The sequence below is a fragment of the Fundulus heteroclitus genome, chromosome 17 (assembly GCF_011125445.2).
Source record: "Fundulus heteroclitus isolate FHET01 chromosome 17, MU-UCD_Fhet_4.1, whole genome shotgun sequence".
Classification (NCBI taxonomy): domain Eukaryota; kingdom Metazoa; phylum Chordata; class Actinopteri; order Cyprinodontiformes; family Fundulidae; genus Fundulus; species Fundulus heteroclitus.
The window spans coordinates 25,178,620-25,205,658 of NC_046377.1; the positions used below are offsets into that span (position 1 = coordinate 25,178,620).

The 27,039-nt window shown below is 39.9% G+C and overlaps 2 protein-coding genes and 2 long non-coding RNA genes across 6 annotated transcripts in view; 3 read left to right on the forward strand and 1 right to left on the reverse strand.

Annotated features, from left to right (window-relative positions):
* usp6nl (USP6 N-terminal like) overlaps window positions 1–2,983 on the forward strand; it is a 56,855-nt gene extending 53,872 nt beyond the window's left edge. For all 3 annotated transcript variants that reach the window (XM_036148905.1, XM_036148906.1, XM_036148904.1), the window contains 2 exons: window positions 221–2,007; window positions 2,082–2,983. In XM_036148905.1, the coding sequence (XP_036004798.1) occupies window positions 221–1,734 (1,514 nt within the window). In that variant the 3' untranslated portion in view covers window positions 1,735–2,007; window positions 2,082–2,983. The remainder of the gene's footprint in view (window positions 1–220; window positions 2,008–2,081) is intronic.
* Window positions 2,984–8,704: 5,721 nt separating this feature from the next.
* Window positions 8,705–17,830, reverse strand: echdc3 (enoyl CoA hydratase domain containing 3). The gene is made up of 6 exons (XM_012876765.3): window positions 17,501–17,830; window positions 15,396–15,517; window positions 15,224–15,321; window positions 14,874–15,074; window positions 10,370–10,548; window positions 8,705–10,301 (listed from the first exon to the last, which is right to left on the reverse strand). The coding sequence occupies exons 1-6, from the start codon at window positions 17,653–17,655 to the stop codon at window positions 10,148–10,150; spliced, it is 909 nt and encodes a 302-aa protein (XP_012732219.2). The 5' UTR covers window positions 17,656–17,830; the 3' UTR covers window positions 8,705–10,147.
* Window positions 10,541–15,329, forward strand: LOC118566610. The gene is made up of 4 exons (XR_004933144.1): window positions 10,541–10,860; window positions 13,881–13,955; window positions 14,855–15,095; window positions 15,205–15,329. It is a non-coding gene; the product is annotated as an uncharacterized LOC118566610 (long non-coding RNA).
* Window positions 17,831–23,658: 5,828 nt separating the features above from the next.
* Window positions 23,659–25,532, forward strand: LOC118566606. Its single transcript, XR_004933138.1, has 2 exons — window positions 23,659–24,173; window positions 24,317–25,532. It is a non-coding gene; the product is annotated as an uncharacterized LOC118566606 (long non-coding RNA).
* Window positions 25,533–27,039: the final 1,507 nt, after the last annotated feature.

A 27,039-nucleotide genomic window follows, 5' to 3' on the forward strand; every position in this document is an offset into this window, starting at 1 on the left:
GTGTCAGTATTGCTTACTCCTCCTGCCTGGTGGCAGCAGCATTGAGCTCAGTGAATAATGCCTGATGTTCTGTGGATTTAAGTGTCATCTTGAATGTGCCGTTGCATGAACTCATGACCCTGTTGTGACCCATCTGATGTGAATCAGTCTGTTCAACCTCGGCTGTTCCATTTGATTCCTGATGGAGACGTTTTGTTCATCCCTTGTTCTTATGTTGCAGGGAACGATGAAGAGTTTCCCAAGAAGCCGTTGGGGCAGCTTCCTCCAGAAGTCGCAGCGCCGGTGCTGAACCATGTGGGCAACGGGCAAAGCCACACGGCGCCCGCCGAGCCGAGTACGGCACCAGAACGCCAGCAGGACAGTCGGCCGCCGAGCCGGGCGCGCAGGGACTCTGTGGAGAGACCGCCACGCCACCCCAGGACGGAGAAGCTGGACGCCATTCCCAGAAGATCTAATGAGATTCTGAGTGAGCATCAAAGACTGCCTGCTTCCATCACACCAGAGAGAGGAGCGAGTCCTTCATCGGGCCCAGCACCCCAGATCACCGCAGTGGACAGCCGGACTCCTCAGAACCACGCCATCGCTAACCACAACTCCAACGCAGCCTCCAGCTCCCGCCAGATTATTGGTCCCCGCTGGGTCAAACCCTCCGAGACAAAGCTGGAAGCTGCCAAGGCGGCTGCAGCGCGGGCGACGCAGCACAGCCGGGGGCCGTCACCGGCTCCTCTCAGCCCAAACGACGGCGTTCTCACCCAGCGCCGGCCTCGGTCCAGGGGGCCCGTCCCCGGCTCGGATCGAGGCTCCAACGCCTCCCAGTATGACAACGTGCCAGGAATGCCGGAGCAGGAGTTTGAGATTCTGGAGCTTGAGAAGCCTCCATCCAGGATGAGGATCCCTCACAACGAGACGGCCTTCCTACCAGCACCACATGAGGGCAGCCCCAGCCGTGGCCCCAGCCAGGCTGCCGGCTTAGCGCCCAGGATGGCGAAGCATCTGCTGCCGCCTCAGTTCCCCCACAGTCCACCAGACCTAGCCGGCAGCTACTCTGTCCCTCGGGCTCAGTACAGCAGCCCACCCCAGCAGCACTCTCCAGGGAGAACAACTGAGGTCCCCATCCTCCACCCAAACTACAGCGTGAGCATGGACCCCAGATTCAACTCGCCCTCCGGCACCTCCTACAGGGAACTGTCTTATGCAACCACCCATCGGCAGCGCGCCAACCCCTCCCCTGAGAAAGCGCCTCTGAGTAACTCGTACGCCACCTACCGCAGGCAGCCGCCGCCTGGCTCCAACCGCCACCTTCAGGGCAGCAGGCCTCCCCCAGACCAGCTGACACCCCACAGCAGCTCCACCCCCATCTACCTGCAACAGCTAACCTCAGCCACGCAGATCCAAACCACCCTGGACTACGCATTCGAGGGCCACCAGAGAGGGGAGGCGAACCCCCCGCACCCGCCGGGGGGCCGGCCTCAGCCCATCGTGGATGGCTTCCCGTGGGCGCTGGACGACGACGGCTCCCTTCAGTCCCCTGGGGGGATGCAACGCTCGCCCAGCTTCCAGCAGGCCCAGATGTCTCCGGTTCACCAGTTCACGTTCCCCCCCAGCCCGGACGTTCTGCCTCACTACAGGACACAGCTCCAGCAGCAGCAGCAGCAGCTCCCCCAGCTGTTCGGTGGACCACACTACAGGCACGCGCAGGAGGCGTTTGCCATGCAGGAGTCCATGCTGCTGTGATGCCAGCATGACTTTAGTCACCAGCACTGGCAGAGAGGAGCAGGACAGGAGGTGCTTCTGCTCCCCATCCATGCTGCCAGCATGACTTTAGTCACCAGCGCTGGCAGAGAGGAGCAGGACAGGAGGTGCTTCTGCTCCCCATCCATGCTGCCAGCATGACTTTAGTCACCAGCGCTGGCAGAGAGGAGCAGGACAGGAGGTGCTTCTGCTCCCCATCCATGCTGCCAGCATGACTTTAGTCACCAGCGCTGGCAGAGAGGAGCAGGACCGGAGGTGCTTCTGCTCCACATCCATGCTGCCAGCATGACTTTAGTCACCAGCGCTGGCAGAGAGGAGCAGGACGGGAGGTGCTTCCGCTCCATCCACATGTGAAGTACTGAGCTGTAGAGCTGCATCGAGACGCTCTGAGGTTTCTACTGATCGCTTTAAAAACAAACTGACTGAAGATGTTATTTTATTTTTGGATGTAAATCATTAACAGAGTATCTTTTAGAGTCCGATGATGTACAGTGGATTTTTGTTTTAATCTAAAGTCGGCAGCAGGGAGTGGTCCCCCCTGGGAAAGAAACACCGATTTATTTCCCATCTTTATTTTTTTATTGCTTACATTCAGGTTTTTACATTTGGAGATTTATTGACCGTAAGTTCTATTAAATAGACGTCCCGTGTCGCAGAGCAGAACCGGGTAAAATCAACGACATGCTGCGTCCACCTGAGTGTTACAGGTCAGCGCTCATTTTCATTCCTAATTAATGTGCAATGCATTTCTCTCACACGAGTAAAGTACTTTCTAATTGAGACATTAGGGCCAAAGTAGGGTCTATTTAACACTTAAACCATAAATACAAGATTACATGAGGGCTATATTATGAGAAACACCTAATTAAGTCAACTAAATTGTTTTGTAGCCATTAGTCGTACATTTTAGTTGCTGTACCTCGTATAGATCAACATGTTTCAGAATAATTTACTACTTAATGTTTGGTTTGTAAAACTGAATGGTTTGACTACTGGACCTTGTACTGACCGTGATCTGGAGCGCACACTACATACAACATGTAAGGCGAGCCTTTCTCAAACCAACTGACCACATTCCATGTTTTATTGCTCATACTCTGGTTTAGTTGCTTTCAAGCGGCATTAAACTACTGCTCATTGCAATATCTAAGTTATATTTACATTTTGTTAAACAGCTCAACTGCATTTCCTTCTAACATGTTGTTTAATAAAACCAGGTGGGTAAGAAAAACTCTTTGAATGTTCTTGTTCTTTAGATCATGATTATTTGGGGGGGCCTGCTACTTTCGTTAATACATAGTTTAAGATTAGCACATTCTTTACAAAATGCTGATTTATTTTTATCTATTTTTAATTACAGACTGAATTTTAAAATGTTGAGGCTTTTGAGGAGGGGAAAAAGTATAAAAATCTGTACAGCAACTACCGTATTTTTTGGACTATAAGGCACACTGTTTAATAGTTTGGCTGACCCTGCAACTTATATATTAATTTAAGATGATAATTCATATTGACCAGCATGAACCAAGGAGCAAACATTGCCGTCTGTAGCCACAAGAGGGCGCTCTAGGCTTGTGAAAACTATCCTCCTCCGGTACCACTAAATTAATTGAAAAATTAACTTGTAGACAACAAAGACTGAACACATGTTTGCTTGTTTTTTTAGTATGAAGGACCCAGACTAAGACAGAACCTGTTATTAGGCTGTCTGTGAAGATAATAGCAGCTAGCGCTAGCTTACAGCTCTGTTATCCGGGCGGGTTACAACTTCGCCGATGCACGTCGGCTTTATGTTGCTCTGAAACATCCGTTAGCTTAGCATGTAGCACCGCTACGCTCACGGTCTAATTTAGTCGCTGAAATGCGCTGAATAAAACAAACCTTGCTAGTTGGAGTTGCTAATTTACTAATTTCCTCCTCCCAGGTATGTTCCAGGTTATTCAGCAGGTTGTGGATGCAGCTGTGGAATTTAATAAATTGGTTTACCAGATTAAATGTCAATTTTTAGTCTTGGTTTATGGGAAATAAATGTCTAAATAAATGTGTATAGTCCGGTGCGATTAATATGTCTTTTCCTATGACGTTTTTTTTTTGACCAGAAGGCGCACCAGATTACAGGACTGTCTCAGAAAATTAGAATATTGTGATAAAGTTCTTTATTTTCTGTAATGCAATTAAAAAACATGAAATGTCATACATTCTGGATTCATTACAAATCAACTGAAATATCGCAAGCCTTTTATTGTTTTAATATCGCTGATTATGGCTTACAGCTTAAGAAACCCAAATATCTCATCTCAAAATATTAGAATATCGTGAAAAAGTATACTAGTAGGCTATTCAACTAATCACTTGAATCGTCTAATTAACTGGAAACACTGCAGGGTTTCCTGAGCCTTGAAAATCACAAGTATGGTAGTGGTTAAGAGACGACATCAGATTCTCACAGTAACTGGTGTACTGACCATGGCATTACTGTCCTTGATTGGCCTGCCAATTCCCCTGACCTGAACCCCATAGAGAATTTGTGGGCTATTGTGAAGAAGAAGCTGAAAGACACCAGAGCCAACAATGCAAATGAGCTAAAGGCCGCTATTGAAGCATCCTGGGCATCCATAACACCTCAGCAATGCCACAGGCTGATTGCCTCCATGCCACGCCGCATTGATGCACTAATCTGTGCAACCAAGTACTGAGTGCATTAATGGACATTTTCAAATGTTTGATTTTGTTTTGCTGTTATCATTTTTTTTTAACTTGGTCTAAGGAAATATTCTAATATTTTGAGATAGGTTTTTTGAGTTTTCTTCAGCTGTACGCCATAATCAGCGATATTAAAACAATAAAAGGCTTGCGATATTTCAGTTGATTTGTAATGAATCCAGAATGTATGACATTTTACGTTTTTTAATTGCATTACAGAAAATAAATAACTTTTATTACAATATTCTAATTTTCTGACACAGTCCTGTATAAGGCTGCCCTGTTTCTAACATAAGGACAAAATAAACTTTTATAGAACTAACTTACTAGCTTTATTGGTGCTAGTGCATACTCTGGGCTGCCTTACATGAATGCACTTCTAGTTTAGGCATTTACAGTCAGGCAGTCTTGTAGTCAGCTCAGGGGTCCTATCAGTACCGTAATGTTCCTAATATTTATTGAGCAGAGCGGATTCATTGCTAACCAAAGTCATACTTACACATTTTAACAGATTTATGAACACTTTGTACCACATAAAGTCAGTCAGTAAGCACAAAGGTAATTATGTATAAAGGCGCACCATCAATTTTTGAGAGAATTTAAGGATTTTAAGAGTGACTTATAGTCAGAAAAATACGGTAGTTGAAACGACAACATTTAGTGAGTGTTTAACTCACATGTTGTTGCTTAAAGGGTTAGTTTGTCACTGAAGCGAGGTGATTATAGGTGCTGGTCTCCTTACCTGTAGTCGAGAAGTTTTATCACCGTTGGAAAATTGAATTCATCCTCGCAGGTGATGGAAGGCTGTATCAGTCGCCCTCACCTGACGTTCAGGACCATTTTCAAACAGTGAAACCTAGAAAGCAGAAGGAAATACCATGAACTGATGCAGAATCCCAACGTTTACTCTATTTCTGTTAGATCTAGAGTTATCAGCAACCAACAGACGGACGTTCCCTCAGAAACACTGTTGAGCTGGACCAAACAGCACCAACCTAACATGGCCTATTGGGACCTTCACACTGTTGGTATCCTCTAAGGTTGTGCTGTGTCCCACATTCGTCATTTAGATTTTATTTACATTGCTGAAGTCAGATTCAACAGCTGCTGTTCGTCCAGCTAGATTTAGCGTGGTATTACACTGAGGTGGTATTTCATCCCCAACAAGCTCACAGTGTGGGGATATTTCTACAAGCTGTAAGGAAACTGAAACTGATAACAGACAACATGGGTTTTAAAGTCTAAACTACTGGGAACTGTTGAAACGTCACAAAACCAAAGGAAATCTGACACCAGAAAGCAGAAGCTGGTAAAACGTGAAGGAACCAGAGGATCAATTCAGCTACAGAACATCAGCGGTCCAGTTCCACGACTGTCAGAACCGCATTCAGTGGCCATAAATTACACTTGACTCTGGTGTTCAGGGTAGCGATCCGAACTTTAGGCAAAACCCAAGGATCCTGGTGAATCGGCTATAGAGAACGTTACACTTGGGTAGGGATTAATGAGCTCATCTGAAGGGATCCTATCCATCCACTGACGGTTCATTGATAAGCCTTGACTTCCTTAAATACCCTGGTTTTATTTTTTTATAAGGAGGATCTTTCCATAACATAAGGCTTAATTTTTTTTTTTTTTTTTTTTACAATATGCTGAATTTTAACAGTTTATTGAGCCACCTGTATTAAATTGTGGCTGAATAAACAAAAATTGTGGTTTTCTCACACATTAAACTTATTTATAAAACCTAACAAAACTAAACGAAATGTATTGCCAGACTTATTTTGCTTAGGGGGTTCAGGCCTGTAAGTCACATTTCTGAGTGATATTATCCATAACCTTTTACCCTTGTATGGTTGTCTGTATTCAGCAGACAGTGTTGTCAAAATTAATGATTAATCAAAGCGGTTAATTAAAAAATTAAAAACTATTAATCCTAAAAATGCAATTGTTCTTCTACGTTTTTTTCTTCTTAAGTTTTTTTGGGGCATTTGACAAACAACTTGGTGCCGTTCTGCCTCTAACCACAATCAAAATCACTCTGTTCAGGTAGCGCCATTTATCTGACTATTTTTTTATTTTTTTTTATTTTTTATTTTTTGTTTTTAGTATTTTTTTTACAGGCCAGAACAAAAACGAGCTGTAGAAGTAAAAAGTAGGCTAAAACCAAATGACTCCAGTACAGAATAAATTGTATTTGTACTTAGTTACTTGACACCTTTGTTTCTTATATATTTTCTAAACACAAAACCAGTAAATTATACTTTTTTTTTTTAGTTTTTATGTCACTGAAACACAAACGGCATGTTTTTGCGGAGTGTGGCAGCTGAATTCACTGTATTGCCACCAGGGGGCAGCACAGTCCACCTGTTACGATGCTAAAGTCTGCTTTTGGAATGAAAAATGTATTAAAATGAGAAATAAACGGGCTGACAGTGAAGATGTCTGTAATTCTCTAACTTCAGTTATCAAGGACCAAAATGTGTTTAGATAAGTTCCAGGTCCAACACACCTGAGTCCGATACAAAGTCCTGCTAAAGGTACCGAACCGACGCTTTATTTGCTGGAGAGAGATTTCTTTTACCGCTTTTGAAATACTACAACAGTACATTTTAAGTTTTTCAAAGCTTTATCTCATCAAATTACAAATCTGTTTTATTATCAGTTGGATAAATGCTGGTTATCAATCAGTGATTCCGCAGCAAAAAACCTTGATCATAAACTTTTGCACAAAGCAGGTAGTTTAGTTTAACGGGTCTGAATTTAGGGTCTAATGTGTTGGTGTGGCTTTGTAGCCCTAATGCAGCGGCTTAAGATTCAAAGCGTGCATCTGCATTTCAAGAAAGATCTGGACCATCAGCACAGGTGGCTGATGCAGATGGAAGATTTTATTTTTTAATTAGGGCCCAATTATTACAGAATATATATATTAAATTCAATTTAAATACAATTCTGTCCAGGATTGAGTTGTCTAGGTCATGTAGTAGCTTCTTTTTAGCAGGAAGCCATGAAAGGTCGTCTGATACCATAAAAGCCATAAAGTCAACCATTTCTGTTTTTTTCATAATCTGTATTGTCAGAAGCTGTAAATGTCTAGAGTCGGAAAAGGCAGCGGATGCTAGCTTCTGTCTCGTCAAACACAAATTTAGCTCCATAACAACGGATACCAGCTCACTAAACTAGAACTAAATTTCTAAAACAAAATTTACCAGCAGAAACCCGTTAAAAAGTCAAAAGTTAGATTCAACTGACAACTAAAACGTATCTCTGACGTCAAACAAGCAACAGTTAGCATAGATGCTAACGGTAGCCAAACGCTACCGGTTTTACAGATAAACTCCAAACTGTAAAACTTTAAACCGCTGAACAATTAATAAAACACTTACCAACCTTTTAGATGACGGTGGATGGATCAGAGTTTAAAACGAAAGTCGAAGGTCGGCCGAGTCAGAAAAAAAAAAATTTGTTCTCGACTCGTCTGAATCAAGATGGCAACCGGAAGTGACGTAAGTCCTACATGTTTGTTTTTCTTGCTTAAGACTTTTGTTCGTGCGTTTATTTTTACCAATAATTATTCATATCCTGTTTTCCATTTCTTTCCGTTCAGTTTTATTTCAGTTTATGATTCTAATGACGTTGTGGATAATGTCTTCTGAATAAATGTTAACCTTTAGTTTTCAGTAAAGCATGTTTAAAAATATATTTCATGATTTAAAATGCCATTTTAGCTACTAAAACAATGGCTGCTATGTTGTAGTCATGGGAGAAACCACAAAAAGCATTAAATCAAGCATTAATACCATAATTTCCAGTGGGCCAAATCTCATATTTACTGTTGGTCGGACGAACTTTTCAAGGTTTAAACCAAAATATGCTTGCAGGTAAAAGGAAAGAAACATATAACTGGTTTTCTAGAGAGTCAAATTTTAGGACCATCATACTGCAAAAGGCACAGCTTTGGAATATATATAAAAAAAGAAAATCAGGACTTTTTGTGCTTGCTGGGGATTTTATTATAATTATTAACAAAAACAAATCTAACTAAATATATACATTGGCTTATCAGGTTTTGACCATAATATTACACCTTCTGGTTATTTCAATTAAATTTTGTATTTTATGACTAAAATGACCACACCTGGTTTTTTTCTTCTTTTTTTAAAAATCAAGAAACACAAATCAGAGTCATTATTTTTCTGGTATTTCCTTTAGTAAAACAAACCATCTTAATAATGACAGGAAGAAAATAATCTTTGCAACATTTTTATTCCTGATTACAGTGCAATTTACAAATCTGAACAGTTGTATCAAAAAAATATATATTACAATTATGTTAAACATTTTTAAAGAAGAAGCATGTTATATCTGTCAAATCAAATATTGTTCTGCTTATGCCTCTGATTACCATCACACCACTCAACAGCCATCATAACCCTTTGGTATTATTCTAATATTAGTGGCTCAGATAAAAGAAAAAGCTCAAGACTGAATAATGGTCTAGGCATCATAAACTCATCAAAACAACTTCCAGTTTATGTTTTGAGTGTTTTACACGTCCTTCCAATCTATTCATGGGTTTTCTCCAATTTACTCAAAGTTGAAAATATACATAATGACTATTGACCCATCAAACACTTGCTAAAGAAATGTTTGTTCCTCCTTTGGTCAAGATATGTTTTATGTTGGATATTCAGATTCAGTAGTAAAGGGAGAACGCTTTAAGGCATGGTGTTGGGAGAATTGTCTTTAACAGGAACCAAACAAAGGAGATTAATGTAGATTTTAGGAGGAGCATGAAATCCTTCTTGATGGAAGAAATGGAAGAATGCAACAGACTGGCCTGAAGACGCTACCATGATGCCGTCTACAAGAAGGGACAGAGCAGACTGTACTTCTCAAGGAACCAAACCTTAGGTCCTTCAGTGTTTGCAGCAACATTTGACGCTTTAAAAAATTATACCGTTGACTGCTTCTATTCTAAGACCTCTAGAGCTCAAAGGATGTTTCATAAAATGAAAACCATAACGGAGAATCCCGAGCATCTTCTTCCCAGGACAGTGTCCTCAGTAAGAGGAATCCGCTGTAACACAGTTCTAGAGCTCCTTCCTGCCATCAGCCCTCAGCATCAAGAAAGACTCTCTAAAGAAACAGATGTTCTTTTTTCAGGATAATTTCCTGCAGAATTACTCAATTAAAAGGTGTGTAACTGTGTCAAAAGTAGATTTCAGATTAAATCAAAGCAGTTTTTGGTACCTGCTGCCGTAAATTTGCATCAACATCATAACAAAAAATGAAATATTCTGAAGATTATATTACAGATATCTAAGGTATAGTTAACCAGAACTCTACAGCGACTAGACCTTTTTTAATATTTTAGCTGTTTTCAATTTATCCCTAAATCAAATAACTCTAACCCTGGAAACTTAGAAACCAGGATGAGCATGATTAAGAACATGATGAGCCTACAGCATATTCACCCACAGTGGGTTGTTCCTGCAGCTCTGAAGGCACTCAGTGATTCTGTAGCTTAGTCTGAACAAACCGAGGTAACATTTGGGTAAAATTCTGAAATTATTTCAACCGTAGTTCTCTGTCATGCAGCAAATTATTCCAATTTACTTTACTAGCAGCACCGTTTAGTTCAGCTAGTGACAAAGGATTTGATCCAATCACTCCACAATAATAGAGTTGGTCAGTTGTGGACCTTTTCGGGTTTATGGCTCCACACAGGCTTGCGTTTCTCCAGGAAGGCCCGGATCCCCTCCTGCCCGTCTCTGAGAGCCAGGTTGTCCACCATCACCTTGGAGGCGGTAGCATATGCTGCATCTCTGCCTTGAGCCATTTGTCTGTGGAGAGGAAGCAAAGGTGACTGTGTGTGTTGGGCATTGACTGCAAAGCAACAAGAACAACTTACCTTTGGAAAGTAGCCTTGCCGAGGGCCACAACAGGTCGGCTGGACTGGCACACTCGTTGGGCGATGGCTAACGTCTCCTCCTCCAGTCGCTCCTCTGGCACCACCTTACTAATCAGGCCGTGCAGCAAAGCATCATGGGCTGAGATGGGAGTCCCTGTCAGCAACATCTCCATGGCAAGCTGTTTAAAAAATAAAGACAAAGGCAGCTGTTAAATCCTGCCACGGTCATTTTGCTGGCCTTATTTCCTGGGTTTTATTCTCTTCATATCAGACTTAATGTTAATGTGTGTGTGACAGACGTGCATAGCTGACATTTATGAAGAAATACAGAACAAATCGTCCCGTAATGCCTCAAAACGTCAATCAAATAAAAGAGGATTCTGTATTTATCTGTGTAATGATTGAATGAATTATGTTTAGGTCCACTAGATGGCGATCATGAGTTTATGTGAATAGATAAATGTAAAGAATAGGACAACAGAAGCAGAGAGGTGATTTTGCTGTTAAATCTCGAAATAAAGCGTTTCGAATGTTAAAGAAAAATCAAAATTTTCAGTATTTTATTGAATATAAAAGGTTGCAAGCTCTAGTCAAAAGAACTGTTAAATATGCAAAAAGGGTTTACTGGCAATCGTTTTGTGAGTCGGTTGGTAGAGAAACAAAAATTTCAAATATCTGGGGAATGATAAAAAGAATGAATGGAATTAAGAGAGAATATGGATATCCAGTTCTGAAGGATGGGGATATATGTGCTGTGACAGAGGAGGAGAAAGCAAATATGTTAGTGGAGAAGTTTGCTAAAATTCATAGCTCAAATAATTTAACTGAAAAAGAAATAAAAGCAAGAGAAGGTACAATTAATGATAACAGGCAATTGTTAATTAAAAATATAAATAGTAATGACTTATTAAATCTTCCATTTTCTTTTGTAGAGCTTAAGAATGCTTTAGGGAAATCAAAAAATTCTTCTCCAGGTAAAGATCAAATTTTATATATAATGATAAATCAGTTAAGTAATTCATCTAAAAGGATTTTATTGGATTTCTATAATAAGATTTGGGAAGTGGGTCATTTACCTAAAGTTTGGAAGGAGGCAATTATTGTTCCTATTTTAAAACCAGGTAAAGAAAGATCAAATCCAGGGAGTTATAGGCCAATTGCATTAACATCGCATTTATGTAAAGTAATGGAAAGAATGATAAATGAACGGATGACTTATTTTGTTGAAAACATAGGGTATTTATCTAAGTTTCAAAGTGGTTTCAGGAAAGGTAGAAATACAATGGATTCTATTTTGTTATTGGAACATGAAATAAGAAAGGCACAAGTTAATAAAGAGAGTGTGATAGCTGTATTCTTTGACATTGAAAAAGCTTACGACATGATGTGGAACGAAGGATTTTTGATAAAATTAAAGAAGATGGGAATTGGGGGTTCAATGTTTAATTGGATAAATGATTTTCTCAATAATAGATCAATACAAGTAAGAATAGGAAATTAATTATCAGAAAATCTTTATGTTGAAAATGGTATTCCTCAAGGAAGTATAGTTAGTCCATTATTTTTTTCTATTATGATTAATGATATGTTTGAGGATGTGGAAAATAAAATGGGTGTTTCATTATTTGCTGATGATGGAGCAATTTGGAAGAGGGGTAAAAATATAAGTTTCATCATTAAAAAAGTTCAAGAAGCCATTAATAAAATAGAAGATTGGTCTTTTAGATGGGGATTCAAGATTTCTGTAGATAAAACAAAGATTTTGTTTTTACAAGGAAAAAAGTTTCTGAAGAATTAAAGTTACAAATTTATAAATATGATTTGGAAAGGGTAAAACAATTTAAATGTTTGGGTATATGGTTGGATGAAAGGCTTACTTGGAAAGTTCATATTGAGAAGATGATCGATAAATGCAAAAGAGTTATAAATGTTATGAGATGTTTGGTTGGGAATGAATGGGGAGCTGAGAGGAAGGCATTGAAATCAATTTATATAGGATTAATTAGGTCTGTTTTTGATTATGGATGTATAGCTTTTGGTTCAGCATCATTTTCATTACTTAAAAAATTGGATATTGTTCAGTATCAAGCTTTGAGATTATGCACAGGGGCCATAAGAACTACACCAACTTCAGCATTACAAGTAGAAATGGGAGAAATGCCACTAAAGTTGAGGAGATTACACTTACTTTCCACTTACTGGTTTCAGTTAAAAAATCATTGTGAAAATCATCCATGTCAAGAAATTTTAAAACCAAGTTGGGAAAAAGGGAAGAAGAAATTAAATTCTTTTGGGTGGATAGCAGATTCTAATATAATAGATCTTGAATTATCTCAAATAAATGGCAGTAGAACAGTTATTAGATCAATACTTCATCCATCTATCCTACCTGAAATTGATGTAGATTTAAGATTGTTGTATAAACGGAAAAATAAACAGGATATTTTAGATTCAAATATGGTTGAGCAATATATAGATAAAGAATATTATGGATATGTAAAAATTTATACAGATGCTTCAAAAGATTCAAATAATAGGAATGGTGTTTCGTTTGTAGTTCCAGAATTTAATTTTAAATCAGGTAAAAGAATTAGTAATGAAGTTTCAGTTTACACAGGAGAAATGTTTGGCATCATGTTAGCATTAGAATGGATTGAAGAAATTAGACCATTAAGAAGTGTAATTTGTTCAGATTCTAGTTCAACATTATATTCATTTAAAAACAATCATTCAGATAGCAGACCGGATTTATTGGTAGAAATTCAGCAACTATTATTCAGAATTCAAGCAATGGGATTAACTGTTTCTTTTATATGGATTCCTTCTCATATAGGAATAAAAGGGAATGAGATGGCAGATAAATATGCAAAAAGAGCAAGTAAATACAGTTTAATTGATATAATAATTCCATTTAGTAAAGGTGAAATAAAATCAGTAATTAAGAAAAGGATTAGAGCAAGGTGGCAGAAACAGTGGGAAGAAGAAAGAACTGGAAGATGGTTTTATAATATTCAAAGAAAAGTAGGATTAATGAGGATGACATCAAGGAATAGAAGGGAAGAAACAGTAATGTCAAGATTACGTTTTGGACATACAGGGTTAAATAGCACATTATTTAAAATGGGGATTCATGATACAGGAAAGTGTGATTTTTGTTTTGTTGAAGAAACAGTGGAGCACGTTATATTATTTTGTAGTAAATATCATATTGAGAGAAATGAATTGGTAAATAGATTACAAAACAGTAAATTAAAGTTAAACATAAAATATCTTTTAGATATGAACACCAAATCAGAGGGTTATTCTTTATTATTAAGATATCTTAAAAAGACTAATTTGATAAAACGGATTTAGTTATTTATTTATTTTATTTTTTTTTATTATTTATAGTAGTAGGATATTAGAGTAGGTCATCCCGATTCACACTCCATTTCAGTTGGTGGCGGTAATGCACCAAAAGTTGTTTGCCAACCGCCATAAAACAATAGAAGAAGAAGACAGAAGCAGAGAGTCTTTGTGACACACCTGTGAGGAGATCCATGAAAGGAGACTTTAATAAAAGAATCTGAGCAACACAAGACGTCTGGTAATTATCAAACAGGAATATAACAAACTGAACAGTTGTCCCATTGGGAGAAAACTGTCCTGTTGGCAAATCTTGACTTTTGGCTTCTTTGGTGGGAATCCTCTGACTGTGTCTGGGGGGGGGATCAGATGTTAAAACAAACAATCTATGTAGTAGTAAAGTTAAGCAGATTCCTCCAAAATGTTTATTTGTTCAGCAGTCATTTAAAGGCCAACTGAAAAAGTTTTTTACCAAAAGCTCTCAGTGAGACTGACATCACCGTGCCCCATTTCCAGCTGCCTTTCAGCGGAGCGGTGACATGTTGGGTGGACCTTTAGAAGCATTATTATTCTCCCATCAATCACGTGGAATGGATTCTTTCGGGAAACATATGTGATGAAGAAAGGAGATTTAAGCAGGTTGTTGGTTCCAGACCAGCTGGTCTGACCCTCTTAGTCGGGTCAGAATCTGGTGGAAACATCATGAGAGCAGGGATCCATCCTGCTGCTGGTGATGGTATTGTGTGGAAGATACTTCCTTGGCACCCTTAGTACCCGCCGAGTTCCTCCCTTTATACCCACAGTGGATCCATCTTCTGATGGATCCACAAAGATCACTTCATCTCCAGATGTTTCCTGAGCATAAAAGGGTTTGATTGTCTGTCTTTTAACGGCCTCCATAGTCACCAGAGCAGCTTTAGGACCAACAAAAGATTATCACGGTGTTCAGCTGACTGATTTACTCCCACTGGGTGAAGCTATGATATAAATGAGAACCAAAGGTTTCTGACAGCTGGTTGAAGCATGAAGGCAGTCTGAAGGGAAAGGGTAGCAGCAACGTGTGCGGTGTAAAGTCAGGAAGACGTGGTGCTCCATGTTTGCTGCCACTTTTATCTTTACACAGTTTCCCCCCCATTAAAGAACTTAGAGTTTTACGCACCTTTCTTGGTACCGCTCTGCCGATGGCCACCGCCGGCGTGGAGCAGAACAGACCCACGTTGACGCCCGGCGTGGCAAAGGTGGACTTCTCCGTGGCAACGGCGATGTCACAGCTGGCGACCAGCTGGCAGCCGGCGGCGGTGGCAACGCCGTCTACCATGGCGATCACTGGGACCGGGACGTCCTGTATCAGAGTCATCACCTGCAGCACCAGAGCCAGTCAGTGAGTCTCAATCTGCAGACATCATCTCTAACTGTATAACTGTCGGTGGTCCCGTTAGCAAGGCTTAAGCATTAATCCTGACTCTCAATGAGAACTTCCTCTGCTTCAGGAAGCGGACCCAGACTGACCTCTGAGCAGGTCTGGAACACCTTCTGGTGGTACTCTCGGCCCCGGGCGGACGTCAGCTCCTTCAGGTCGTGTCCTGACGAGAACACCGGACCTTTGGCTGAAACACACACGGCACAGACGTCGGACCACAAGCTTCCCGTCTCTCACACGCAGGACGGATTAAAAGCGGACCTGAAATGATGATGACTCGCAGATCTTCGCCGTCAACGCCGGTCAGGATGTTCTCTCGGAGCGCTTCCAGCATGGATAAGGACAGAGCGTTCCTTTTCTTAGGGTTGTTTAAGATGATCCTCCTGGAGGAAATCAGGAGGTATAATTTACACTTTTAACACATTAATACATATTTTAGAGAAAGTTTGCCACCGTATTGTTCTCATAAACTGGTTTGTGTTAAACACACACCTCCATGTGTGAACGGCACATTTAGTCAACCCAAATAAAATACACCCTCACATCCCATTATTAACTTTTGAGACTTTCAGAAATCCACATTTCTTTGGTAATTCACTAAATTAACATAAAAACAGACCGTCTTAACGTCACGTCTGACTGGCTTACATGTACATAATAAATTGTGAAAACCTTAAGTTATTTTATTCCAGCTAAAACTTTTTTTAAAAATTGGTAATGTTGTTTGAAATGGACATTGAGATTGTTTTAATTTACATTTATTATATACTAAACTTATTTGGAAACTATGATAAACATCTAAACACTGAGCATGTTTATACTCTGAATACTAACACATTATCTACATTCACACCATCAAACCAGCGCCTCTCTGTTCGCAGCAAAAACACTGAATGTACATGTGACCCTGGCAGCTGAGTTAGAAAGAAAACTTTATTTATATGACACCTTTCACAGGATAAAAAACACAACGTGCTTCACAATAAAACAACCATAAAACAACACAATATAAAAATATAAAAACACGATAAATGCACATCATAACATAAAACTAGTTAAAAGCCAGACGGAATAAGCGGGTCGTCAACTGCTTTTTAAAAGAATGAGCAAAGATGAAGGCCTTCCACAGCCTTAACAGACCCTCTGGTCCTGAAATTAGTTCCTGGAACCATTAACAGCTTTTGGCTGCAGGATCTGAGGTTGGTGATATAAGCTCAGGGCTCTAAAAGTAAAGTAAAATGTTAAAATTAACTCTAAGATGTTGGTTAAAAGTCTTGCAGCAGCATTCTGCACTAACTGCAGATCTTTCTTATTTAAACATATAAAAAGGTTGTTACTGTAGTCAAGACGAGAGAAAATAAAAGCATGAATAATTATCTCTAACCCTTTGACACCAAAGTTCAAAGTTTACCTGCAAGTAGTTTTCACAGAGCCACTGTTTAATATCATTAACATAGTTTATTCAGCAGGACAACTTCAAATATTCAGTTAGCTTAGAAGTACAACAGAGCTGAATGTCATCAGCATAGAAATGATGAGATACATCAGGGATGCCTCATTATCTGGCCAAGAGGAACAATATGTAAATGAACAAGATGCCATGTGATTGGCTGAATAGAAATGTTGGACAGGTGTACCTAATAAAGTGGCCTGTGAGCGTACATTCTAATAATAATATTATTAACAATAATAATGCATTGTTACTATATTTAAAAGGTTTTAGGCACTGATGTTTGGTCAGGTGGATTAGTCTAGTGGTTAGAGCACAGAGCTTTGGTCCTAGAGGTTCTGAGTTCAACTCCCACAAACTGCCATTCTGGATCCCTGAGCAAGACCCTTAACCCCTAATTGCACCGCACATGGCAGCCCACTGCTCCCCAAGGGGATGTGTTAAGATGCAGAAGTGAATTTCTCCATTGTGAGATCAATAAATAAAATTGTGAGATCAATAAAGTTGATCTCACAATATACAATAAAGTATTTTATTTAAGGTTAAACGGTCCTTAGCCATTGAAATATTAAAATACATTTTTTATTTTACTGTGTCTGAGTCAAAGAGGTGTAGTACTGACAGTGTTTGGGCATTTTAAGGTTGTCTTATTGAACAATGCATGTAAGTGACAGCCTGGAAATGTGTGTTAGGCTGTTTGCACCAATAATAAAGGCAAATGTCTTGATTTATTACAACAGGGCGACGTTGACAGCAATGACACCGCAGCCGAATTTCCGCAGAGACCCGGAGAGATGCTCTCCTCTGGTCTGTGGACCTCAGCGAGCTGCTGGCTTTGCTGAAACACTATTTCATCCTTAAACGCCACATTTCTACATGGTCTCTGTGGGTGAAGCGACGTGTATGACGTCAGCACCTGATTCCGTGGTTCTGCTGCTTCAGAGTCAGCGGTTCTGGTTCCGGTTCCGACTGCGAGTAACACCGAGGAGCGGACAGCAGCGGCGCTTTCCTGCCGAGCTGAAACAGAGAAACACCTCTGGAAAAAACACTGCGAGACATGTTCATGGTCATTTTCTTCTTCTTCTTCTTCTTCTTCTTCGTCTTCTTCTTCTATGGCAGCTGGCACTTAACTTTAGGCGCTCTACCGCCACTTTCTGGATTGGAGTCCTACGTTATGTTCTTTTTCTCCAATAAATCGGAGAAGCCTGGCATACTTTACATTCTTTCTATGCATTTGTAAAAAAAAAAAAAAAAAAAAGTTCCTTAATAATACAATAAATAAATAAATATTTACAATATCTGAGCTTTCCAATAATTTAAAGACATCTACAAAAATAATATATCCTGAAGATTTCTTAAGTAGCTCTTCAACCTCTAATTTGACTTTATTTCTACCAAGGTCCATCTGACCTGAGTACCTACTACCATCTAACAATACATGCTCTGTTGTTTCCATTTCTCTACAATAAACACAAAATCCTGAATTATGTTTATTAATTATTTTAGGTGTACTATTTAAATATGTGTGACAAAACCCCATTCTTGTTATAATATCCTCCTCTTTCTTTATTGTATAACATTCTCTTAATTTCCTAATTCAATTCAATTAAATTTTATTTATATAGCGCCAATTCATGAAACATGTCATCTCGAGGCACTTTACAAAGTCAAAATCAATCATATTATACAGATTGGTCAAAAATGTCCTATATAAGGAAACCAGTTGATTGCTTCAAAGTCCCGACAAGCAGCATTCACTCCTGGGGAAGCGTAGAGCCACAGGGAGAGTCGTCTGCATTGTACATGGCTTTGCAGCAATCCCTCATACAGAGCAAGCATGAAGCGACAGTGGGAAGAAAAACCACCCATTAACGGGAAGGAAAACCTCCGGCAGAACCGGGCTCAGTATGAACGGTCATCTGCCTCGACCGACTGGGGGTTACAGAAGACAGAGCAGAGACACAACAAGAGAGACAAAAAAGCACAGAAGCACACATTGATCTAGTAATCTGTTCTACACTAGATGGTAGTAGCGGGTGAGCCGTCATCTCTGGATGATGTCACAGCTAACAGAACGCCAGACCAGGTGTACCTACTATGAAGAAAAAGAGAGAGAGCAAAAAGTTAAAAGCTGAAATGACGACAGTCATTTCAATGTAAGACAATGCAAAACTGGAGAACAGTAGACGGGAGAACAGTAGAAATCAGTAGAGAGAGAGAAATAGACCCTGATGTCCTCCAGCAGCCTAAGCCTATAGCAGCAGAACTATAGAGGTAGCTCAGGGTAACATGAGCCACTCTGACTAGAAGCTTTGTCACAAAGGAAAGTTTTAAGATTAGTCTTAAAAGTAGACGGGGTGTCTTCCTCACGGACCAAAACTGGGAGTTGATTCCACAGGAGAGGAGCCTGATAGCTAAAGGATCTGCCTCCCATTCTACTTTTAGAGACTCTAGGAACCAGCAGCAGACCTGCAGTCTGAGAGCGAAGTGCTCTGTTAGGAACATACGGGGTAATCAGAGCTCTGATATATGATGGAGCTTGATTATTAAGGGCTTTATACGTTAGAAGAAGAATTTTAAATTCTATTCTTGATTTAACAGGAAGCCAATGAAGGGAAGCTAAAATAGGAGAAATATGATCCCTCTGGTTGATTTTCATCAGAACTCTTGCTGCAGCATTTTGGATCAGCTGAAGGCTTTGAACTGCATTTTGTGGACTTCCTGATAGTAAAGAATTACAATAGTCCAGCCTTGAAGTAACAAATGCATGGACTAGTTTTTCAGCATCACTCCTGGACAGAATGTTTCTAATTTTGGCGATATTCCTGAGGTGAAAAAAGGAAACTCTGGAAACCTGTTTAATATGGGATTTAAATGACATGTCTTGGTCAAAAATAACACCAAGATTTTTTACTTTATTACCAGAGGCCAAGTTAATGCCACCCAGATTAAGTGATTGGTTAAGAAGTTTATTTTTTGAGGACTCTGGCCCAAAGATTACAACTTCTGTCTTGTCAGAATTTAAATGCAGGAAATTTAAAGTCGTCCAGCTTTTGATGTCATCAAGACATGACTGCAGTCGAAGTAATTGATTGGATTCATCAGGATTTATGGATAAATATAGCTGAGTATCATCAGCATAACAGTGGAAATTAATCCCATGCTGTCTGATAATTTTGCCAATGGGAAGCATATATATAGTAAATAGAATTGGTCCAAGGACTGAACCCTGTGGTACTCCACAGGTGACCCTAGAGTTTGAGGAAGATTTATTATTAACATGAACAAACTGGAATCTGTCCGACAGATAAGATTTAAACCAGCCTAATGCTTTCCCCTTTATCCCTACAGTATGTTCAAGTCTTTGTAGAAGAATATTGTGACCAACTGTATCAAATGCAGCACTGAGATCTAACAGGACAAGTACAGACACAAGTCCATTATCTGAGGCCATGAGAATATCATTAGTGACCTTCACCAGAGCTGTTTCAGTGCTATGATGAGCTCTGAAGCCTGACTGAAACTCTTCAAGTAGGTAATTACTTTGTAAATATTCACAGAGTTGATTAGCAACTACTTCCTCAAGAATTTTAGATAAGAAAAGAAGATTAGATATAGGTCTGTAGTTTACTAACTCATCTTGATTAAGAGAAGGTTTCTTAAGTAAAGGTTTAATAACAGCTACTTTAAAAACCTGTGGTACATATCCATTTACTAAGGATAGATTAATCATGTCTAAAATAGGACCACTGATCAGAGGGAATACCTCCTTAAACAACTTGGTTGGGATTGGGTCTAACATACAGGTAGAAGGTTTAGATGAAGCTAAAATTTTAGATAGCTCAGAAAGCTCTACTGCTTCTAAACAGTTCAGACACTGTGCAGGTTCTAAGGATTCCTCCAATGCTGCCTCACTTACTGAGGATGAGGTAATCATGTTTGGGAGGATGCCAATTATTTTATTTTTAATGGCATCAATTTTATTTATGAAGAATCCCATAAAATCATTACTGCTAAGAGCTAAGGGAATGGATGGATCAACAGAGCTATGACTCTGGGTAAGTTTGGCAACTGTACTAAATAGAAATCTAGGATTATTTTTATTCTCTTCAATTAATGATGAAAAATATGCTGCTCTAACTCTGCGAAGGGTCTTGTTATACAACAATAGACTGTCCCTCCAGATTAAGTAGGATTCCTCTTAATCTGGAGGAATCCTACTAGAGCGCCATTTTCTCTCCAATTTCCTAACATTGTGCTTCAAGGAACGCAGCTCTGAATTAAACCAAGGAGCCAGCTTCCTGTGAATAATCACCTTCTTTTTCAAGGGAGCTACATTGTCTAATGCAGAACACAATGAGGAAGTCACATTGTTAGAAAAGGTATCGATTTGTGAATGGGAAGAAACAGCATTGCTGCCATCTACAGGGCATTTCTGCAATACGGAGGATATTAAAAAGGGGACAGACTCTTTAAGTTTTGAGACAGCATTATCCGATAAAGATCTACTATAATGGAACCCTCTTTTGGGGGTGGAGAACTCTGTTAGATTAAACTCAAATGTTATTAAAAAATGATCAGATAGGACAGGGTTGTGAGAGAATACTGTTAATTCTTCACAATCAATGCCATATGTCAGAACAAGGTCTAAAGTATGGAGCCGAGAGTGCGTCGGTTTATGCACATTTTGAGCAAAACCAATTGAATCTAGGATAGTTTTAAAGGCTACACTAAGGTTATCACATTCAGTGTCAACATGGATGTTAAAATCACCCACTATAATAACCTTGTCAGTATTTAACACCAAATCAGATAAGAAGTCTGATACCTGATCCAAAAACTGAGTGTAAGGGCCTGGTGGATGATACAAAACAACAAACAGAAGAGGTTTTATTGCTTTGCAGTTTGGATGAGGGAAACTGAGGGGTAAATGTACAAAAGAACTGTAGTTATTAATTGGCCTGGGACTAATGAATAAATCAGACTGAAAGATGGTTGCCACTCCTCCTCCTCTTTCCACAGATCTAGGATTGTGGAAATTTGAATAATTGGAGGGAGTTGACTCATTTATACTAACGTAGTCCTCTTGTAGCCAGGTTTCTGTGAGACAAAATAAATCAATCTGATTATCAGAAATCAATTCATTAAGGCAAGGCAAGGCAAGGCAAATTTATTTATATAGCACAATTCAGTACAGAGACAATGCAAAGTGCTTTACATGATTAAAATATAGGAATAAAAGCAAGTAGGGATAGAATGTAGAAAAATTAAAAAAAATTAAAAAATCACCAATCACCAGATTGGGAGCTCAGCGGGTGTGTCGCTGAGTGGGGAAAATTTGTTAGAAACGCAGACGGGTTGGTGGTGACCTGGGGGCTGGAATCTAGAGCTATGCTTCCTACGAACCGTCACCCAGCCGGCCTGCTTACCCGGCTGCACGGGTGCTGCTTCTGGAAGACCACTAAGTGAAGTAACGCTAGGTCTATGTGGCTCCGTGCTAGCAAAGGGGCGGCTTTCAGCTGGTTTTTCAACAGCACGGAGCCGGGTCTCCAATTCTGACACCATCGCCTCCAAAGCTACAGAAATACTACATTTATTACAAGTACCATTATCACTAAAGGACGCAGAGGAATAACTAAACATCTGACACAGAGAGCAGGAGATAGGGGGAGACGTAGTCAGAGACGGAGAAGCGGAGGAGAGAGTAAGGGGGGAAGCCATTATGGAGCTAAAGCTAGCTAGGCTAAAGCTAGGCTAGGCTAGCGCCCTTTTACCATGCCACAAAGCAAACCATGTGAAACACTGGAGTAGAGATAGGGAAGGCAGATTCCAAATACTTTCTTTGTTATGAGGACAAGCTGCACTGACTTTTCCGTCATCTTTAAGTCTTTGCTGGCTCCAAATGGCAAATCCAATATTCCAAATTAGTTGGGCTTTTCTGCAATTCACTTCCAGATTTTATCCCATCTCTCCTTTGAGTTCAACCACCGAAGCCAGTCTGCGTACCAGCACATCCAGCTTTTTGGCTCTGCTCCTCTGCTCCTTAGCTATATATAAATAAAGTTTACTTACTTTTTGTTTGCCAGTTCCTTCACTTGAATTAGATATCAATCTATGACTTTTAATCTGTAACACGAGCTAAAATAGGGTTTGACATTGCCTTACTTGAGCTAACAATGTTAGCAAACACATATTGACAACATAATCTCAATTAAGTAACTTTACATAAGATAATGGTCGTCTTCATTCAATTTGGTTACAATTTAGTTGCTGTTCAATAAAGATTCTATTTACTGAATAAACTTGACCAATTTAACTGTTATATTATCAGAACTTAAACTTAAAAGTTTCTTTCAGGGTAAATGTGATAAATTATTAGGTTAATATAATAATATTTATTGTCATTGCAACTTATACCCCAATGAAACTTGTTAACTCCATTTAACCCAATCCCATGGGGAGGAATGGGCTGCCCCTGTGCAGTGCCTGGGGAGTAACTGGGGGTTAAGGGATGAAAGCACAATGCTCTAACCACTAGGTCATCACTCCACCAAGTTTCCTTGGTAGGTCAGCAGGTAGAGAATCTAGCTGGCAGTTCCAATGATCCAGAGTTTAAATTCTGATGTAGTACACCCAGTCTCAATGTTTCCGACCTCATGTAGTACTGGTGTTACTGATGGTACAGAGACTGATATTAAATTTTCTGAAGGGCCTGCATTAAAATCTTCTTAGTCTTCCAGGATTTTAACATCAGAAAGGAAAAAGTGTGCTGGGAGAACAGGTGAGCTCTTGGAAGGTCTCATGGTGTAGTGGTATTGTTGATGGTACAGAGACTGATATTCAAACTTCTGAAGAACCTTGGGTTTAAGTCCTTCTAGTTCTTAACAAGTTTTGTTATCAAAAAGAATTGGAAAGAAATAAAAAAAATGTGCAGGGAGAACAGGTTAGAGAGGGAAGGTGCTCATGGAGTAGTGGTGATGTTGGTGGTACTGAGAAGGCAATTCAAAGTTCTGAAGGTCCTGAGTTCAAATCTTCTTAAGTCTTGCAAGGTTTTCACTTCAGAGAAAAAAAAGGATAAATGTGCTAGGAGAAGTGCTCAGTGCTTGAATGGTTTCATGGTGTAGTGGCATTGTTGGAACTGAGACTGAAGGTCCTGAGTTCAAATCCTGCTAGCTCTTTTTATTATCATAGTGATAGGAAATTTTTTTTAAATAAATGCGCTAGGAGAACAGTTTAGATTTTCAATGGTCTCATGGTGAAGTGTTGTTGCTGGTGGTAATGAGGTGATTCAAGGTTCTGAGTTCAAATCCTGCTAATTCTCACTATGTTTTGTTATCAGAATGATGGAAAGAAATTAAAAAATAAATGCACGGAGAGAGCTTTTCAAATTGTGAATGGTCTCATGGTGTAGTGGGGATGCTGGTGGTACTAAAACTGAAGGTCCTGAGTTTGAATCCTGATAATTCTTTTGTTATCAGAATGATGGGGGAAAATTTTTGAAAAAATAAATATGCTAGTAGAAAATGTCCGAAAGGGATCAGTCTTATGGTGTAGTAGTGATGTTGGTGGTACTGTGAAGGCTAGTCAAGGTTCTGAGTTCAAATCCTGCTAATTCTCACTATGTTTTGTCATCAGAATGATGGAAAGAAATTAAAAAATAAATGCGCAGGGAGAGCTTTTCAAATAGTCTCATGGTGTAGTGGTGATACTGGTGGTAATGAGGTGATTCAAGGTTCTGAGTTCAAATCCTGCTAATTCTCACTATGTTTTGTTATCAGAATGATGGAAAGAAATTAAAAAATAAATGCACGGAGAGAGCTTTTCAAATTGTGAATGGTCTCATGGTGTAGTGGGGATGCTGGTGGTACTAAAACTGAAGGTCCTGAGTTCAAATCCTGATAAATCTTTTATCAGAATGATGTGGGGAAAATTTTGAAAAAATAAATATGCTAGTAGAAAATGTCCAGAAGGGATCAGTCTTATGGTGTAGTGGTGATGTTGGTGGTACTGTGAAGGCTAGTCAAGGTTCTGAGTTCAAATCCTGCTAATTCTCACCATGTTTTGTTATCAGAATGATGGAAAGAAATGAAAAAATAAATGCGCTAGTACAAAAAGGGCCAAAAGGGGTTGGTTTTATTGTGTAGTGGTGATGCTGGTGGTTCTAAAACTGAAGGTCCTGAGTTCAAATCCTGCTTACTCTTTTGTTATCAAAATGATGGGGGAAAAAATAGAAAAAATAAATATGTTAGTAGAAAAGGTCCAAAAGGGATTAGTCTTGTGGTGTAGTGGTGATGTTGGTGGTACTGTGAAGGCTAGTCAAGGTTCTGAGTTCAAATCCTGCTAATTCTCACTATGTTTTGTTATCAGAATGATGGAAAGAAATTAAAAAATAAATGCACAGAGAGAGCTTTTCAAATAGTCTCATGGTGTAGTGGTGATACTGGTGGTAATGAGGTGATTCAAGGTTCTGAGTTCAAATCCTGCTAATTCTTACTATGTTTTGTTATCAGAATGATGGAAAGAAATGAAAAAATAAATGCACGGAGAGAGCTTTTCAATTTGTGAATGGTCTTATGGTGTAGTGGTGATGTTGGTGGTACCAAAACTGAAGGTTCTGAGTTCAAATCCTGCTTGTTCTTTTGTTATCAAAATGATGGGGGAAAAAATTTGAAAAAATAAATGCGCTAGTAGAAAAAGTCTGCATGGATTGGTCTCATGGTGTAGTGGTGATGTTGGTGGTACTAAAACTGAAGGTTCTGAGTTCAAATCCTGCTTGTTCTTTTGTTATCAAAATGATGGGGGAAAAGATTTGAAAAAATAAATGCGCTAGTAGAAAAAGTCTGCATGGATTGGTCTCATGGTGTAGTGGTGATGTTGGTGGTACTAAAACTGAAGGTTCTGAGTTCAAATCCTGCTTGTTCTTTTGTTATCAAAATGATGGGGGAAAAGATTTGAAAAAATAAATGCGCTGGTAGAAAAGGTCCAAAAGGGATTGGTCTTATGGTGTAGTGGTGATGTTGGTGGTACTGTGAAGGCTAGTCATAGTTCTAAAGGTCTTGAGTTCAAATCCTGCTAATCCTTACATGGTGTTATCAGAATGGTGGTGGACAAAGTAAATCTGCAAGGAGAACAGGTTATAGAGGTACTAGTAGTGGTGGTGGTTAGATGGTGTAGTGGCATTGTATGGAGATAGATGTTAGAAGGTCCTGTGTTGTAGTGGATTAGTTCCATCAGTGCACGGTGTTATCAGAGTGGTGGTGGACAAAGTAAATCAGCAAAGGCAACCAGTTAGAGAGTTAGTAGTGGTGGTGGTTAGACATTGTATGGTGGCATTGTATAGAGATAGGTAGTGGGTTAGTTCCATCAGTGCACGGTGTTATCAGAATGGTGGTGGTAGTAAGACTGTGTGTAGTGTTGTAGAGAGAGACCAACAGAGCCAGATGTTGGAAGGTCCTGTAGGGTTGGGCGCTTGGATCAAACCTCCCTCTGTGGTGTGTTGGGGAGGGGGCTGTGTCTGAACTCACATGTCCAGTGCTAGGAAGGGTACAGTCCCCTCCCCAATGCACCAAGGAGGGAGGTTTGATCCAAGGGCCCAACCCTACTAGGCAGGACCTTCCAACATCTGTCCCTGTTGGTCACTCTACAACACCACACATGTGATCAGAGTGGAGGCAGGATCTGAACCAGATGCAGCACCATGGATAGAATAAACAATGAGAAACACCAATCTGTTCATTTGTAACCATGGACACCCCATAACAAAATTTTATTTCTCCCCAATCATCAGGATTAAAGGTTAGGGACATCAGCCTTTATACCATCACTAATGTCACTATGGACCCTCTCAGCAGCACTACACCCTTCACTCTCTAGCCTTTTCTCCTGGCACCTAGGTTTGAGCCTGGATCAAACCTTCCTCTGTGGTGGGTTGTTCTAGTCATGTAGTTCAGACACAGCTCCACTCTCCTCCTCAACCCACCACAGAGGAAGGTTTCTTCCAGGCTCAGGTAGGATTTGAACCACATACAGAACACCACTAACCTGCTCTACTAGCACCCTCACCAATGCAACTATGAACAGCCTTCTCAGTACAACCAACAACTCCACCACTAACTGTCTAACCTGTTCTGCTTGTACACCCACCACCACCTATTTGATAACAGCCTTCTCAGTACAACCAACAACTCCACCACTAACTGTCTAACCTGTTCTGCTTGTACACCCACCACCACCACCTATTTGATAACAGCCTTCTCAGTACAACCAACAACTCCACCACTAACTGTCTAACCTGTTCTGCTTGTACACCCACCACCACCTATTTGATAACAGCCTTCTCAGTACAACCAACAACTCCACCACTAACTGTCTAACCTGTTCCCATTGCACATACACCATCATTCTGATAACACCATGTAAGGATTAACTGGATTTGAACTCAGGACCTTCAGAACC

Bases quoted from the DNA above. Each gene is read 5' to 3' on its own strand.
- echdc3 (XM_012876765.3), bottom strand. From the start codon at position 17,655: ATGACCATGAACATGTCTCGCAGTGTTTTTTCCAGAGGTGTTTCTCTG. The intron at 15,075-15,223 runs GTCAGTCTGGGT...CTGGTGCTGCAG, and splicing joins TGTTCCAGACCTGCTCAGAG to GTGATGACTCTGATACAGGA. The intron at 10,302-10,369 runs GTAAGTTGTTCT...TCCTCTCCACAG, and splicing joins GGCAAGGCTACTTTCCAAAG to ACAAATGGCTCAAGGCAGAG.